The following is a 14086-nucleotide window of genomic DNA, read 5'->3' as shown; positions in this document are numbered from 1 at the left end:
GGGCTAGGGGCCCCACAACCGGACAGGCTGGGGGGAGGTGCAGAGGTGACCTTCTCTCGGCCCAAGACGGCCAGTTAGGCTGGGGAGGCGGGGGGGTTAGAGTTTCCAGGCTCTCCTCCTGCCTTCTCCCCCCACCAACCCGCGGTGAAACCCTAACCTTTGGGTTGCATAAGGCACCCCCCGCACCGCCGCCCCCTACTCCTCTCCCCTCCCCCCTTACATAACATCCCCTGGAGGGAACGAGAGGAGGGGCCGGCCCGCCCAGAGACCCCTTCCCTGCCAGGGCGCTCAACTGGCCCTGACCCAATGAGTGCCGGTAGAGGCAAAGCACCTCCCCGCTACCCGCCCAGTCCAAATCCTCCCCAAGCTGGGAGGCCGGCTCCCGTATCCTCGACCAGAGGGCGCCGAGGTTAGCCGCCCCCAGCCCTCCGGCCCCTCGTCTTTCTCCCAGCTACTCCGCAAAACCCTCTGCACGACTACTGTTCCGGACTCCTTCTTTAAACCTCCTGACACAGTACTCCAGCCAGACCAGGCCCCTCTCCCCCGGAGCGCCCGAGCCTCCGCCGCCCCCTCTCCCCTCCCCCGGAAGGGCAGGGTGTGGCCGTCAGGACCCTACTTTCCCCCATTACTCCATTAGCATGGTTCCCTCCTGTGCGGCCGGGACCCCATCTCACACCCACCTGGTGCTGGGTGGGGGGGTGCTGAGGGTAGGGGAGCAAATCAGTGCGTCCGATCCCCACGGCCGGCGGCGCTGTCTCTTCCCAGCGCCCAGCACACACCGGCTACAGTCTGCGATCAGCTGGCGGCGTCGTGACGCACAAGCTGCGATTGCACCGCCCAGGGCCAATCACCGCCCACTGCTGGGCAGCGTGACCACACCCACTCGAGGGCGCCAGCGCTTAGCCCTGGTCCCGCCTCCCCGACCGTCTTAGCTCTGACTGGCAAGGAAGCCACCCCGTTGCCTAGTGGAGTAGCGCTAGGCCACGCCCACCAAGTTGCGAGCTGGCCAATAGGTGAAAAGGTGTGGCTCAGCCCTACGCCTAGGCTAACATGCTTAGAGGGGCGCTACGTCAAACCCGAGTCCTAAAAAGCAGAAGGAAGTAAAGGCATGTGTGTTTGCAGTGCATACTGGTCAATGTAGTTCTCGGTCTGACACCTCGTTCCCAGAATCCAGCGCGCTCTGTGAGTTGGCATTTTTAAACTCATCTCTGAATCCATCCCGGCGAGGTCCTTAAAGGGCTACAGCCCCTCCTTTTTGGAGCCGTGAGTGGTTCTTTTAGACAGCCCCCTAAACGGATTCACTGAACTCTTGCAGGAGGCGATAGATCTCTCAGGAAAGGTGGAGGAGGAGAGGCAGCAGGGGAGTAAGGAGAACTGAAGGTGGAAATCAGGCCCCAGGGCAGCCAGACTCTTCCTTTGGAATGAGGACTCCTGGGGGCTTTTGGGGGAGGGAGGACTGCCCACCTCGGCTGGCCCCAGCTTTCAATGGAGAGATCTACTCCACCTCTCCTGGAGCCTTCCTGATCAGAGGAGACTTCTGGTAGAAGATGTCTCGCCCCAGTCACAGAGAGACAAAGCCTCTCAAGCAGCAGCTTGCTAACCAAAGATTTATAGCAGAGTCTTCACCTGAGGGTAGAAGGAAGACTTGTGGTCAGCAACTAAGGCCCTGGACGGGCCGGGCCAAAGTGCAACTGGCTAGCAATCCCGTCCTCTGCCCAATACCCCCATTCTGTCCCGCCCCCCCCCCAGAAGCTTTTCACCGACTCAGGCCTACTTAGGGAAGAGATTTCAAAGGTGGAGACCAATGAGGAGGCTGCTCCTTCCCCAGAGGCCAATCAGAGCATAGAGGGGCGGGAGGATGGGGCCAAAGGGGTTAAAAAAAACACAAAAAACGGAAAGGAGCCCAATGACTTGGCAAAAGCTGCCGAACCGCTTAGTTAAAGGGGCAAGCCTGAGACCCACCCCACCTCAATCACTCGCATCTCTCCACCACCACCAAAGAGGAACGTGTGGAGAGGGATCCATGACTTTTCCATAAGCTCCCAATTGGCGGGGTGAAGATAACAGCCTGGAGTGTGAGATAGTTGCTTGCATTTTAAAGAGGGGCTCCACCAAGTGATTGCTATGGCTCCTAGGAGCTCCAGAATGCCGAACCTGTGTTCAGAACGTTGTGCCTTTAAGGAAACTTCCTGCCTTCCACCCCAGTAACAGCTGACTGTTGGGAAGTGTGACCTCAGGGACGAATCAGCTGTTACCACATCCTCCTCCAGTTCTGCCCTCCTTTATCCCTTTATCCCCACCCCCCCCATGGGTGGTGAGGGAAGGAAGGAGATGAAACCCCAAATATGGGGGACCTGCTTGAGTGTTCTTTCCTCTTCGCTCTCACTCCAAGACTGTCTCCCTCCCCTGCCCCCCCTTCTCCTCCCTCCCTCTTTTCTCCCCCCTCTCCCTCCCCCAACCTGCTGGTTAGTTCTTCAGAGGCTCTGAGCCTGGAACGAGAGGTATTTCCTGTCGGCACTGTCTGCTCAGACCCTCCCTACCCTGGTCTAGTTGGGAGGCCAGTACTGGGGAGGCCCGGAATGGTGGCTGCCTGGCTGTGTGGGTGCTCTAGGAATGGGTACTGGGGAAGGTCCAGTGAAGCTGAGGACCAAACCTAGAGAAAAGGAATGGCTGTGGAAACAAGCCTCCTCCGGGTCAGAACCCTGCTCCCCAGGCCAGCTGCCCCCTAATTCCTGCTCAAGAGAGAGGGTTCCTGCTAAGGGAATCCTCCTGGCTTTGCCCATTACTCCACTTCTAACTGTTCATAGACACCTCCTGGCCCTCCACGGCTCCATGTTTTACACTTTCACCCCCCCCACTGCAAAGGTGTTAATGTGGGGCCTCCCAGGGGCTACAGGTGGAGCACAAGGGCCCCAGGAACCAGGGGCTTTGGCTGGGAAGTCCTGTGCCAGAAGACCCAGGTAAATATTTTGCCCCAGCCCTGAGATGGGAGTCGGGGTCACTCCAGGACAAGCTTAGTGTGAAGTCCCAGGACTGACTTGGCAAGGTTGGGAGAAACTGAGCAGGGTCTTGGCCAAGCTTGGAAGAAAGAGAAATCTCACCAGCTGCCCCCATTCTCCATTATCCTTAGCCTAAAAGTCCCATTTCCTTCTCACCCAAGGCCCTTGGGGTAGGCCCTTTCCCATTTTGTTCTAACTTTCCATGTCCCCACCCTCCCACCCTATAGGGCAAAAGCACGGGCTTTGAGTCCAGGGTTTCTCAATCACAGCACTATTGACATTTTGGGCTGGCTAATTTCTTGTGGCGGCTGTCCTGTACACAGTAGCTTCTTCAGCGGTAGCCCTGGGCCACTAGATGCCTTTAGCACCCCCCCACGACAATCAAAATTGTCACCAGACATGACCAAATGGCCCCTGGGGGCCAAAATCGCCCCCAATTGAGAACCACTGAGTTAGACAAACTTGGATTCAAATTCCAACTCTTACCAGCTGCGAGCTTGATGAAGATACTTAACATCTCTGAGCCTCAATTTCCTCATCTACAAAATTGAATGAATAATAAACTCATGGCTTATTGTAGGGTTTTAGAAAGGAATATGTTTGAAAACACCTAGGACAGTACCTGGCCCACAGTTGGTGCACTAAACACCACCTTCCTTCACTTTTCTCCTTGCCAGATCAGCAAGAGCTAACCTCACTCAGCATGGGCTGACTGCTGGGGCTACTGCAGCTTCCCTCCCTGACCCTCTAAGCCATGACTTCCCAGAAACTCAATACCGAGTTTGGCGAAGGAGAGTGACTAATTTAGTGTGCCAGATTCCCTAAAGCACAAGTGTGCTTGGGTTGGGATTCAGGGAGCACTTGGGAATACAGCTGTTACAGAACATTATATCTCAAGATGTGGACTGCAGATTGCCTGCATCAGAATTATCTAGTGCTCGTTAAAAATTCAGATTCCCCCCCCCAAAAAAAATTCAGATTCCAGCATCTCAATCAGAAGTACATAATAAAGTTTGAAAAACCATGGTTTTAGGGCTCAGACTGGGGAAGGTGTCAGTACCCCAGAAATCTTAGGGCACCAGTGCCCAGTATTGCAAGGACATCCCTGTTTAAGGGATGGAAAGAACGGTAAGAGATAAGGTTAGTTACACTCAAGGTCATTGCTGCATTGCAAGTCAAAACCACTAGAGGGCAGGGCACACACAAACTTGCAGAAAGAAAAAGTAACTCCTGTTCAGTCTAGGTAAACTGAGAGAAGAGCAAAGTTCATGTGGACCAAAATTTTATTGGTACTAAGAAGCACGCACAAAGGAACTTCCCTGGTGGTCCAGTGGTTAAGACTCCGTGCTCCCAATTCAGGAGGCCCGGGTTCGATCCCTGCTCAGGGAACTACATCCGCATGCCGCAACTAAAGATCCTGCATGCCACAACTAAAAAAAAACAAAATCCTGCATGCCACAACTAAGACTCGGCGCAGCCAAAATTAATTAATTAATTAATTAAGTTTGGGGGAAAAAGAATGAATAATGTAATTCATTCCTGAGTCATCGTCATTGTCAGCTTCTCCCCCAACACCCATAGTGTTTGGACTTCACTGATTTGGTGTCTTCCAACTTCCATCACTAGTATGTACACCTGTGAGCCTGAGAAATTCTTCTAGAATGATGCTCTTTCATAGCACAAAAGCCAGAAGTGCTGGAAAATTAACACCTCCGATGCCTCTTCCACTTCCTATCCCTCCACCCCTACTCCTTGACCCTCGCCCCCTCGGAAGATCCCACGTGCCGCGGAGCGGCTGGGCCCGTGAGCCATGGCCGCTGAGCCTGCGCGACCGGAGCCTGTGCCCCGCAACGGGAGAGGCCGCGACAGTGAGAGGCCTGCGTACCGCAAAAAAAAAAAAAAAAAAAAGAAGCAGGCACTACCTCCAGACCATCCTTTGGTCTCAGGTACTCAGACCAATGTTGGGGATACAAGATTGTCAAGGAACACCTAATTTCCCTGGTGAAAAAACAATAGTGCACGATGGTTACCAAAGGGGAAATGTCGGGGAGGGGAGGGATAAATTAGGAGCTTGGGATTATACATATATATTACATATATAAAATAGATAACCAACAAAGACCTACTGTATAGCACATGGAACTCTACTCAGTATTCTGTAATTACCTATATGGGAAAAGAATCTGAAAGAGAATGGATATATGTATGTGTATAACTGAACCACTTTGCTGTACACCTGAGACTAAAACAACATTGTAAATCAACTGTACTGCAATAAAATTTTAAAAACAAAACAAATACTGCATGGCCAAGGAGTACGAAGAACATTGGTTTTAGAATGAGATAGGCCTGGATTTGAATCCTCGTCTACCACTTCTTAGCTATGTGACCTAAGCAAGTTACCTAAGGTAGTCAGCTTCCTCATCCTAAAAGGGATCTAAAGCTATCTTCTTAAAAGGGGTTGTGGTGAGAACTAAACAGATCGAAGTATGCAAAGTGCTTAGCACGATGCCTGGCTCCTAATCAGCACTCATAAATGGTGGTTGTGGGACTTCCCTGGTGGCTCAGTGGTTGAGAATCTGCCTGCCACTGCAGGGGACGTGGGTTCGATCCCTGGTCCGGGAAGATCCCACGTGCTGTGGAGCAACTAAGCCCGTGCACCACAACTACTGAGCCTGTGCTCTAGAGCCTGCGTGCCACAACTACTGAAGCCCGTGCGCCTAGAGCCCCGTGCTCCGTAACAAGAGAAGCCACAGCAATGAGAAGCCCACACACCACTACGAAGAGTAGCCCTCACAACTAGAAAAAGCCCATGTGCAGCAAGGAAGACCCAATGCAGCCAAAAATGAAAAATAAATAAATTAAAAAAAAACAAAAAAACGGTGGCTGTAAATTATTACTGCCCAAGGTCATGTGACCAAGCACATCAGGGGCTCCGGCTGCCCCTTCAAGAAAGATAGATGGAATTAGATCATGGCTGAGCCATTCCTGTGTCCTCTCTGATTAGGACTTTATTCTTTTCTTAAGTGCCTTTATGGAGCTCCCACATCTCCACACCAGACTCCTACATGAGGCAAACTCTCCTTCTAGGAGTGGGACTCAAAAAACAGACAGTGAGGGCTTCCCTGGTGGCGCAGTGGTTGGGAGTCCGCCTGCCAATGCAGGGTACACGGGTTCGTGCCCTGGTCTGGGAAAACCCCACATGCCGCGGAGCGGCTGGGCCCGTGGGCCATGGCCGCTGGGCCTGCGCGTCCGGAGCCGGTGCTCCGCAACGGGAGAGGCCGCAGCGGTGAGAAGCCCGCGTATCGCAAAAACAAAAAACAAACAAAAAAAACAGACAGTGGGTTCGCCGCTGACAACGGCCTATCTATCCTGCAAATGAGTCAGAACTGAGACCCCTTGAAGGAGTCCTGTAGTTTTGGTGCCAGCTCACTGGTTTCCGCTCCCCGACCGTGCTGCACCCTCCCCGCCAGCCACCGTGGCATCTGCAAGGCTCTGACCACAGCAGGCAGGCTCTGCAGCAAAGCAGAGGCACATCTTCAACAGGAAGTCTTGGGGGAACATTTCCTCCCACGAACTCCAGGCCTTTGAGCCTGGGCCTCTTCTCTCCGCCAGATTGCCGAGAATTAAAAAAAAAAAGGCGTTAAGAGGTCTGTCAGTGGGGAGGACTCCAGGGAAAAGGATCTGTGCACCACCTTCTAAGTCTCATTCTGCCCCTTGGACAAGCCTCTTTGGAGGCTCTTCGTTTTCACCTGTAAGATATAAATAGTTACCGTCCCTCCTACCACACTGAGTGCTGTGAGGGCCAAGTGGAATGTTACTGATGAAATATTCTGGAAAGCTAAAAGCTCTTTCTTTTGGTAGGCAGCATAGAGGCGGTGAAGGGACTTATGTCAAAAGTCCCATCTCGGCTTCAGGTTTCTTCTCTGTAAAACCAGAGGGAGGTGGGGTGGTGGCAGGGATGATCAACCACTTAAAAGTCCGCCATCTCTAGGGAAAGCCTCCCTAGGTCCGCGACGCAGCACATGAAGGAGGAAGTAGGGAGGGGAGGGGAAATCCCGTGGGTCGCTCAGTATCCCCCTCTCCTGCCCCTTTCACCCCGAGGAAGCGAAGCCGCCACCGGGCCCAGCAGAGCGCTGGGAGGGACGGCGCCGAGGCCGGCCAGGCGGTGGCGCGGGCGGGAGGCGGGGTCCCCAGGACCAGTCGAGCCACGTGCGGTTGTTTCCTTGCCGGGAAGATCACGTGAGCAGCGTCAGCTGACCCGTCACGGTGGAGCCCGGCGGTGGCGCCCCGCATCCCCCGCCCTGCCGCTCCCGGAGTGCAGGACCTTGCTGGGGGGGGGGTAAGTGTTCCCCCGCGCCCCCTCTGTCCCCGGCCCACCCCCGCCTCCTCCGCCCCAGCCCCTGTCCCTCTCCCGTCCCCACACACCCGGCTTGGCACTCCGGAAGCTGTGGCGAGGAGGGCCGTGGCCGGGTTCAGCCCCGCGCCGCCCCCAGGCGGCCAGGAGGGGATGGCCCTGGGGAGCAGGGGGCGGGAAGTCGCTCTTACCACCGAGGCCGAGGGCTGGTCACCGCCCCCGAGCCCCGACATGGAGGAGCTGCTCCGGAGCGTGGAGAGAGACCTGAACATCGATGCCCGGCAGCTGGCTCCAGCCCCGGGGGGCACCCACGTGGTGGCCCTAGTGCCTGCGCGCTGGCTGGCCAGCCTCCGCGAGCGCCGGCTGCCCCCGGGACCGTGTCCCCGCGCTGAAGGCCTGGGCGAAGCGGAAGTCAGAACTCTCCTGCAACGCTCCGTGCAGAGGCTGCCGCCCGGTTGGACGCGAGTGGAGGTCCACGGGCTGCGGAAACAGAGGCTCTCTTACCCGCTGGGCTCCCTGCCTTTTGAGGAGGGGCCCGGCAGCCCGGAGACCCTCACTCGCTTCATGCAGGATGTGGCTGCCCAGAATTATCGCAACCTGTGGCGCCACGCATATCACACTTATGGGCAGCCCTATAGTCACAGCCCTGCCCCTGCAGCTGTCCCTGCCCTGGACTCAGTACGACAAGCTCTACAGAGGGTCTATGGTTGCCCCTTCCTGCCAGTGGGCGAAGCTACCCAGTGCCCGTTACATGCCAGAGATGGCCCTTGTCCTCCTCGGGGCAACCCTGCCTCTCCCAGTCTTCTGAGAGCTGAGGCTCTGTTGGAGTCACCAGAGATGTTGTATGTGGTGCACCCCTATGTGCAGTTCTGCCTGCATGATGTGGTCACCTTCAGCCCTGCCAAGCTGACCAACAGCCAAGCCAAGGTGCTCTTCATTCTCTTCCGCGTGCTGAGGGCCATGGATGCCTGTCACCGCCAGGGGCTGGCCTGTGGGGCCCTATCTTTGCACCACATCGCTGTAGATGAGAAGCTTTGCAGTGAGGTACGGCTGGACCTGAGTGCTTACGAGAAGCTCAGAGAGGATGAGAACGAGGAGATCTCTGTAGCAAGAAATGGGGCAGGCATTGAGCCTGGAGAGGAGGGAGGAGGGGGACCTGGGTGTCCCACCTGCCAGGAGGAACTTAGGGACCTCGTGCTAGACTGGGTCCATGGCCGCATCAGCAACTTCCACTACCTCATGCAGCTGAATCGGTTGGCAGGTCGGCGGCAGGGGGACCCCAACTACCACCCAGTGCTGCCCTGGGTGGTGGACTTCACCACGCCCCGGGGGCGCTTCCGAGACCTGCGCAAGTCCAAGTTCCGCCTCAATAAGGGGGATAAACAGCTGGATTTCACGTATGAGATGACGCGGCAGGCGTTTGTGGCAGGTGGCGCGGGGGGCGGGGAGCCACCGCACGTTCCTCACCACATCTCTGACGTGCTTTCTGACATCACATACTACGTGTACAAGGCTCGGCGCACACCCCGGTCGGTGCTCTGTGGACACGTGCGGGCGCAGTGGGAGCCCCATGAGTATCCTGCAAGCATGGAGCGTATGCAGAGCTGGACACCTGATGAGTGCATCCCCGAGTTCTACACCGATCCCTCCATCTTCTGCTCCATCCACCCTGACATGCCTGACCTGGACGTGCCAGCCTGGTGCAGCTCCAGCCAGGAGTTCGTGGCTGCCCACCGGGCGCTGCTGGAGAGCCGAGAGGTGTCCCAGGACCTGCACCACTGGATTGACCTCACCTTTGGCTACAAACTCCAGGGCAAGGAGGCCGTGAAGGAGAAAAATGTGTGTCTGCACCTGGTGGACGCCCACACGCACCTGACCAGCTACGGCGTGGTGCAGCTCTTCGACCAGCCGCACCCCCGGCGCCTGGCCGGGGCCCCTGCTCTTGCCCCTGAACCTCCACTCATCCCCAGGCTGTTGTTCCAGACCATCCAGGAGAGCACAGGCCGGGAGGACTTCCCAGCACAGCTTACGAACGGAACGGGCAGGCCGGTTTTGGAGGCCGCTCCCCGTGAGGCTGCCTGGGCCAGGGACATGCCCGTGGTGGGGGAGGATGACTTGGAGCAGGCCACAGAAGCTCTGGATTCCATCTCCCTCACTGGTAAGGCAGGTGACCAGCTGGGCCCCTCCCCCTCCTCCTCTTCTAGTCACGCCCCTCCAGGCCTCCTGCCTTTCTCGGGGGCCTCAGCCTCTCGACCAGGCCGCCGGAGCAAAGCTGCTGGGGTAGACCCCGGGGAAGGTGAGGAGGGCAAGATTCTTCTTCCGGAGGGCTTCGGTCCTCTGCAGGCTCTGGAAGAGGTGGAGAAACTGGGCAACTTCTTGACCAAAGGCCTGGGGGGCCACTTGGAGGTGCCTCAGCAGCCCCGGGTCCAGCGAGCCGTGCTGCTGCGGGACCTCTTCCATCGGGACATGCAGGCGCTGGGTGTCCTGTTGGCTGAGATGGTGTTTGCCACCAGGGTCCGGACACTGCAGCCTGATGCGCCTTTGTGGGTACGCTTCGAGGCTGTGGGGGGGGGTAAGTGTTCCCCCGCGCCCCCTCTGTCCCCGGCCCACCCCCGCCTCCTCCGCCCCAGCCCCTGTCCCTCTCCCGTCCCCACACACCCGGCTTGGCACTCCGGAAGCTGTGGCGAGGAGGGCCGTGGCCGGGTTCAGCCCCGCGCCGCCCCCAGGCGGCCAGGAGGGGATGGCCCTGGGGAGCAGGGGGCGGGAAGTCGCTCTTACCACCGAGGCCGAGGGCTGGTCACCGCCCCCGAGCCCCGACATGGAGGAGCTGCTCCGGAGCGTGGAGAGAGACCTGAACATCGATGCCCGGCAGCTGGCTCCAGCCCCGGGGGGCACCCACGTGGTGGCCCTAGTGCCTGCGCGCTGGCTGGCCAGCCTCCGCGAGCGCCGGCTGCCCCCGGGACCGTGTCCCCGCGCTGAAGGCCTGGGCGAAGCGGAAGTCAGAACTCTCCTGCAACGCTCCGTGCAGAGGCTGCCGCCCGGTTGGACGCGAGTGGAGGTCCACGGGCTGCGGAAACAGAGGCTCTCTTACCCGCTGGGCTCCCTGCCTTTTGAGGAGGGGCCCGGCAGCCCGGAGACCCTCACTCGCTTCATGCAGGATGTGGCTGCCCAGAATTATCGCAACCTGTGGCGCCACGCATATCACACTTATGGGCAGCCCTATAGTCACAGCCCTGCCCCTGCAGCTGTCCCTGCCCTGGACTCAGTACGACAAGCTCTACAGAGGGTCTATGGTTGCCCCTTCCTGCCAGTGGGCGAAGCTACCCAGTGCCCGTTACATGCCAGAGATGGCCCTTGTCCTCCTCGGGGCAACCCTGCCTCTCCCAGTCTTCTGAGAGCTGAGGCTCTGTTGGAGTCACCAGAGATGTTGTATGTGGTGCACCCCTATGTGCAGTTCTGCCTGCATGATGTGGTCACCTTCAGCCCTGCCAAGCTGACCAACAGCCAAGCCAAGGTGCTCTTCATTCTCTTCCGCGTGCTGAGGGCCATGGATGCCTGTCACCGCCAGGGGCTGGCCTGTGGGGCCCTATCTTTGCACCACATCGCTGTAGATGAGAAGCTTTGCAGTGAGGTACGGCTGGACCTGAGTGCTTACGAGAAGCTCAGAGAGGATGAGAACGAGGAGATCTCTGTAGCAAGAAATGGGGCAGGCATTGAGCCTGGAGAGGAGGGAGGAGGGGGACCTGGGTGTCCCACCTGCCAGGAGGAACTTAGGGACCTCGTGCTAGACTGGGTCCATGGCCGCATCAGCAACTTCCACTACCTCATGCAGCTGAATCGGTTGGCAGGTCGGCGGCAGGGGGACCCCAACTACCACCCAGTGCTGCCCTGGGTGGTGGACTTCACCACGCCCCGGGGGCGCTTCCGAGACCTGCGCAAGTCCAAGTTCCGCCTCAATAAGGGGGATAAACAGCTGGATTTCACGTATGAGATGACGCGGCAGGCGTTTGTGGCAGGTGGCGCGGGGGGCGGGGAGCCACCGCACGTTCCTCACCACATCTCTGACGTGCTTTCTGACATCACATACTACGTGTACAAGGCTCGGCGCACACCCCGGTCGGTGCTCTGTGGACACGTGCGGGCGCAGTGGGAGCCCCATGAGTATCCTGCAAGCATGGAGCGTATGCAGAGCTGGACACCTGATGAGTGCATCCCCGAGTTCTACACCGATCCCTCCATCTTCTGCTCCATCCACCCTGACATGCCTGACCTGGACGTGCCAGCCTGGTGCAGCTCCAGCCAGGAGTTCGTGGCTGCCCACCGGGCGCTGCTGGAGAGCCGAGAGGTGTCCCAGGACCTGCACCACTGGATTGACCTCACCTTTGGCTACAAACTCCAGGGCAAGGAGGCCGTGAAGGAGAAAAATGTGTGTCTGCACCTGGTGGACGCCCACACGCACCTGACCAGCTACGGCGTGGTGCAGCTCTTCGACCAGCCGCACCCCCGGCGCCTGGCCGGGGCCCCTGCTCTTGCCCCTGAACCTCCACTCATCCCCAGGCTGTTGTTCCAGACCATCCAGGAGAGCACAGGCCGGGAGGACTTCCCAGCACAGCTTACGAACGGAACGGGCAGGCCGGTTTTGGAGGCCGCTCCCCGTGAGGCTGCCTGGGCCAGGGACATGCCCGTGGTGGGGGAGGATGACTTGGAGCAGGCCACAGAAGCTCTGGATTCCATCTCCCTCACTGGTAAGGCAGGTGACCAGCTGGGCCCCTCCCCCTCCTCCTCTTCTAGTCACGCCCCTCCAGGCCTCCTGCCTTTCTCGGGGGCCTCAGCCTCTCGACCAGGCCGCCGGAGCAAAGCTGCTGGGGTAGACCCCGGGGAAGGTGAGGAGGGCAAGATTCTTCTTCCGGAGGGCTTCGGTCCTCTGCAGGCTCTGGAAGAGGTGGAGAAACTGGGCAACTTCTTGACCAAAGGCCTGGGGGGCCACTTGGAGGTGCCTCAGCAGCCCCGGGTCCAGCGAGCCGTGCTGCTGCGGGACCTCTTCCATCGGGACATGCAGGCGCTGGGTGTCCTGTTGGCTGAGATGGTGTTTGCCACCAGGGTCCGGACACTGCAGCCTGATGCGCCTTTGTGGGTACGCTTCGAGGCTGTTCGGGGGCTCTGCACACGCCATCCCAAGGAGGTCCCTGTGTCTCTGCAGCCCGTGCTGGACACGCTCCTGCAGCTCAGTGGCCGTCAAGGCCCCGTGGTTGCAGGGAGGGGCAAGCTGGACCCGCTGTTCGAGTACAGGCCCGTCTCCCAGGGGATGCCCCCGCCCTGCCCGGCCCAGCTCCTCAGCCCCTTCAGCTCCGTGGTTCCCTTCCCTTCGTACTTCCCTGCACTGCACAAGTTCATCCTCTTGTACCAGGCAAGGCACGTGGAGGATGAGGCCCAGGGCCGGGAGCTGGTCTTTGCTCTGTGGCAGCAACTGGGTGCAGTTTTGGGTGACATCACCCCCGAGGGCCTGGAGATCTTGCTGCCTTTTGTGCTGTCACTCATGTCTGAGGAGCACACAGCCGTGTATACGGCCTGGTACCTATTTGAACCTGTCGCCAAGGCACTGGGCCCCAAAAATGCTAACAGGTACCTACTGAAGCCTCTCATTGGCGCCTACGAGAGCCCCTGCCGCCTTCACGGGCGCTTCTACCTGTACACCGACTGCTTTGTGGCCCAGCTAATGGTGCGGCTGGGCCTGCAGGCCTTTCTCGTCCACCTGCTGCCCCACGTCCTACAGGTGCTGGCGGGTGTGGAGGCCTCCCAGGAGGAAAGCAAGGGCCTGGCGGGGGCTGCAGAGGATGAGGAAAGTGGGCTCCCGGGGGCTAGGCCTAGCTCCTGTGCCTTTCGGGAGGAGATCCAGATGGATGCGGAGGCTGCTGCCGCCTCGGGCCTGGGGCTCCTGGACTACACGTCCGGCGTCAGCTTCCACGACCAGGCCGACCTCCCCGAGACAGAGGACTTCCAGGCCGGGCTCTACGTGGCCGAGTCCCCTCAGCCCCAGGAGGCTGAGGCTGTGAGCCTGGGCCGGCTGAGTGACAAGAGCAGCAGCAGCGAGACGTCCCTGGGCGAGGAGCGGGTGGCAGACGAGGGGGGCGCCCCGGTGGACAAGAGCAGCCTCAGGTCGGGTGACAGCAGCCAGGACTTGAAGCAAAGCGAGGGCTCTGAGGAGGAAGAGGAGGAGGAGGAAGGCTGTGTGGTGTTGGACGAGGGGCAGGGGGAGCAAGATGAGGTCCCCGAGGCGTCTGAGCTCACGCTGTCCAACGCGGTGCTGTCCATGGATACGGTCGTGGCCGGTGACGGCGGGGCTGACGGGGAGGAAGAAGAGGAGCCACTGACCGAGCAGTCGGAAGGCGAAGAGCAGAAGATCCTCCTTGGTGAGTCCTCGGGCCTGGAGGTGTTGGTCTAACAGTCGTCGTGTGCGGAGCCCCTGCCCTGTGCCAAGCAATGGGTCGAGCAGATCCACGCGCAGCAGAGCCATGGGCCTGCCCTGCTGGAGCTCACGTCTGTGCTGCAGGCAGTCTTCCGTAAGCACGAGTTCTGTTAGGGCTATAAACAACAATGACTGGCTGCCACGAGGGAATATAACACGGGCTTAGATCTCATTTTCACGGGTCAGGGCAGGCTTCCTTGGAAGTAGGGCCTGCTGGGGTTCAATGAGGAGGAGGTAGCTGGGCAAAAGTGGCAGGCTCTGCGG

The 14086-nt window shown here is 58.9% G+C and overlaps 1 protein-coding gene across 4 annotated transcripts in view; it reads left to right on the top strand.

Annotated features, from left to right (window-relative positions):
* The first annotated feature begins 1072 nt into the window (after positions 1 to 1072).
* The window catches only part of WDR81 (WD repeat domain 81), a 19975-nt gene continuing 6961 nt past the window's right edge, over positions 1073 to 14086 (top strand). The window contains exons 1-2 of one of the 4 annotated variants that reach the window (XM_007454211.1): positions 1073 to 1182; positions 13130 to 13766. In XM_007454211.1, coding sequence (XP_007454273.1) covers positions 13253 to 13766 — 514 coding nt within the window. In that variant the 5' untranslated portion in view covers positions 1073 to 1182; positions 13130 to 13252. Of the gene's footprint in view, positions 1183 to 7509; positions 9560 to 9976; positions 13767 to 14086 lie in introns of those variants that run through there. The other 3 variants (XM_007454209.1, XM_007454212.1, XM_007454210.1) reach the window with 3 other exon arrangements.

The sequence above is a fragment of the Lipotes vexillifer genome, unplaced genomic scaffold, assembly GCF_000442215.2.
Source record: "Lipotes vexillifer unplaced genomic scaffold, Lipotes_vexillifer_v1.1 scaffold680, whole genome shotgun sequence".
Classification (NCBI taxonomy): Eukaryota; Metazoa; Chordata; class Mammalia; order Artiodactyla; family Lipotidae; genus Lipotes; species Lipotes vexillifer.
Note: the sequence above shows the minus strand (reverse complement) of the source record. Positions and strands in the feature narration are given on the sequence as shown.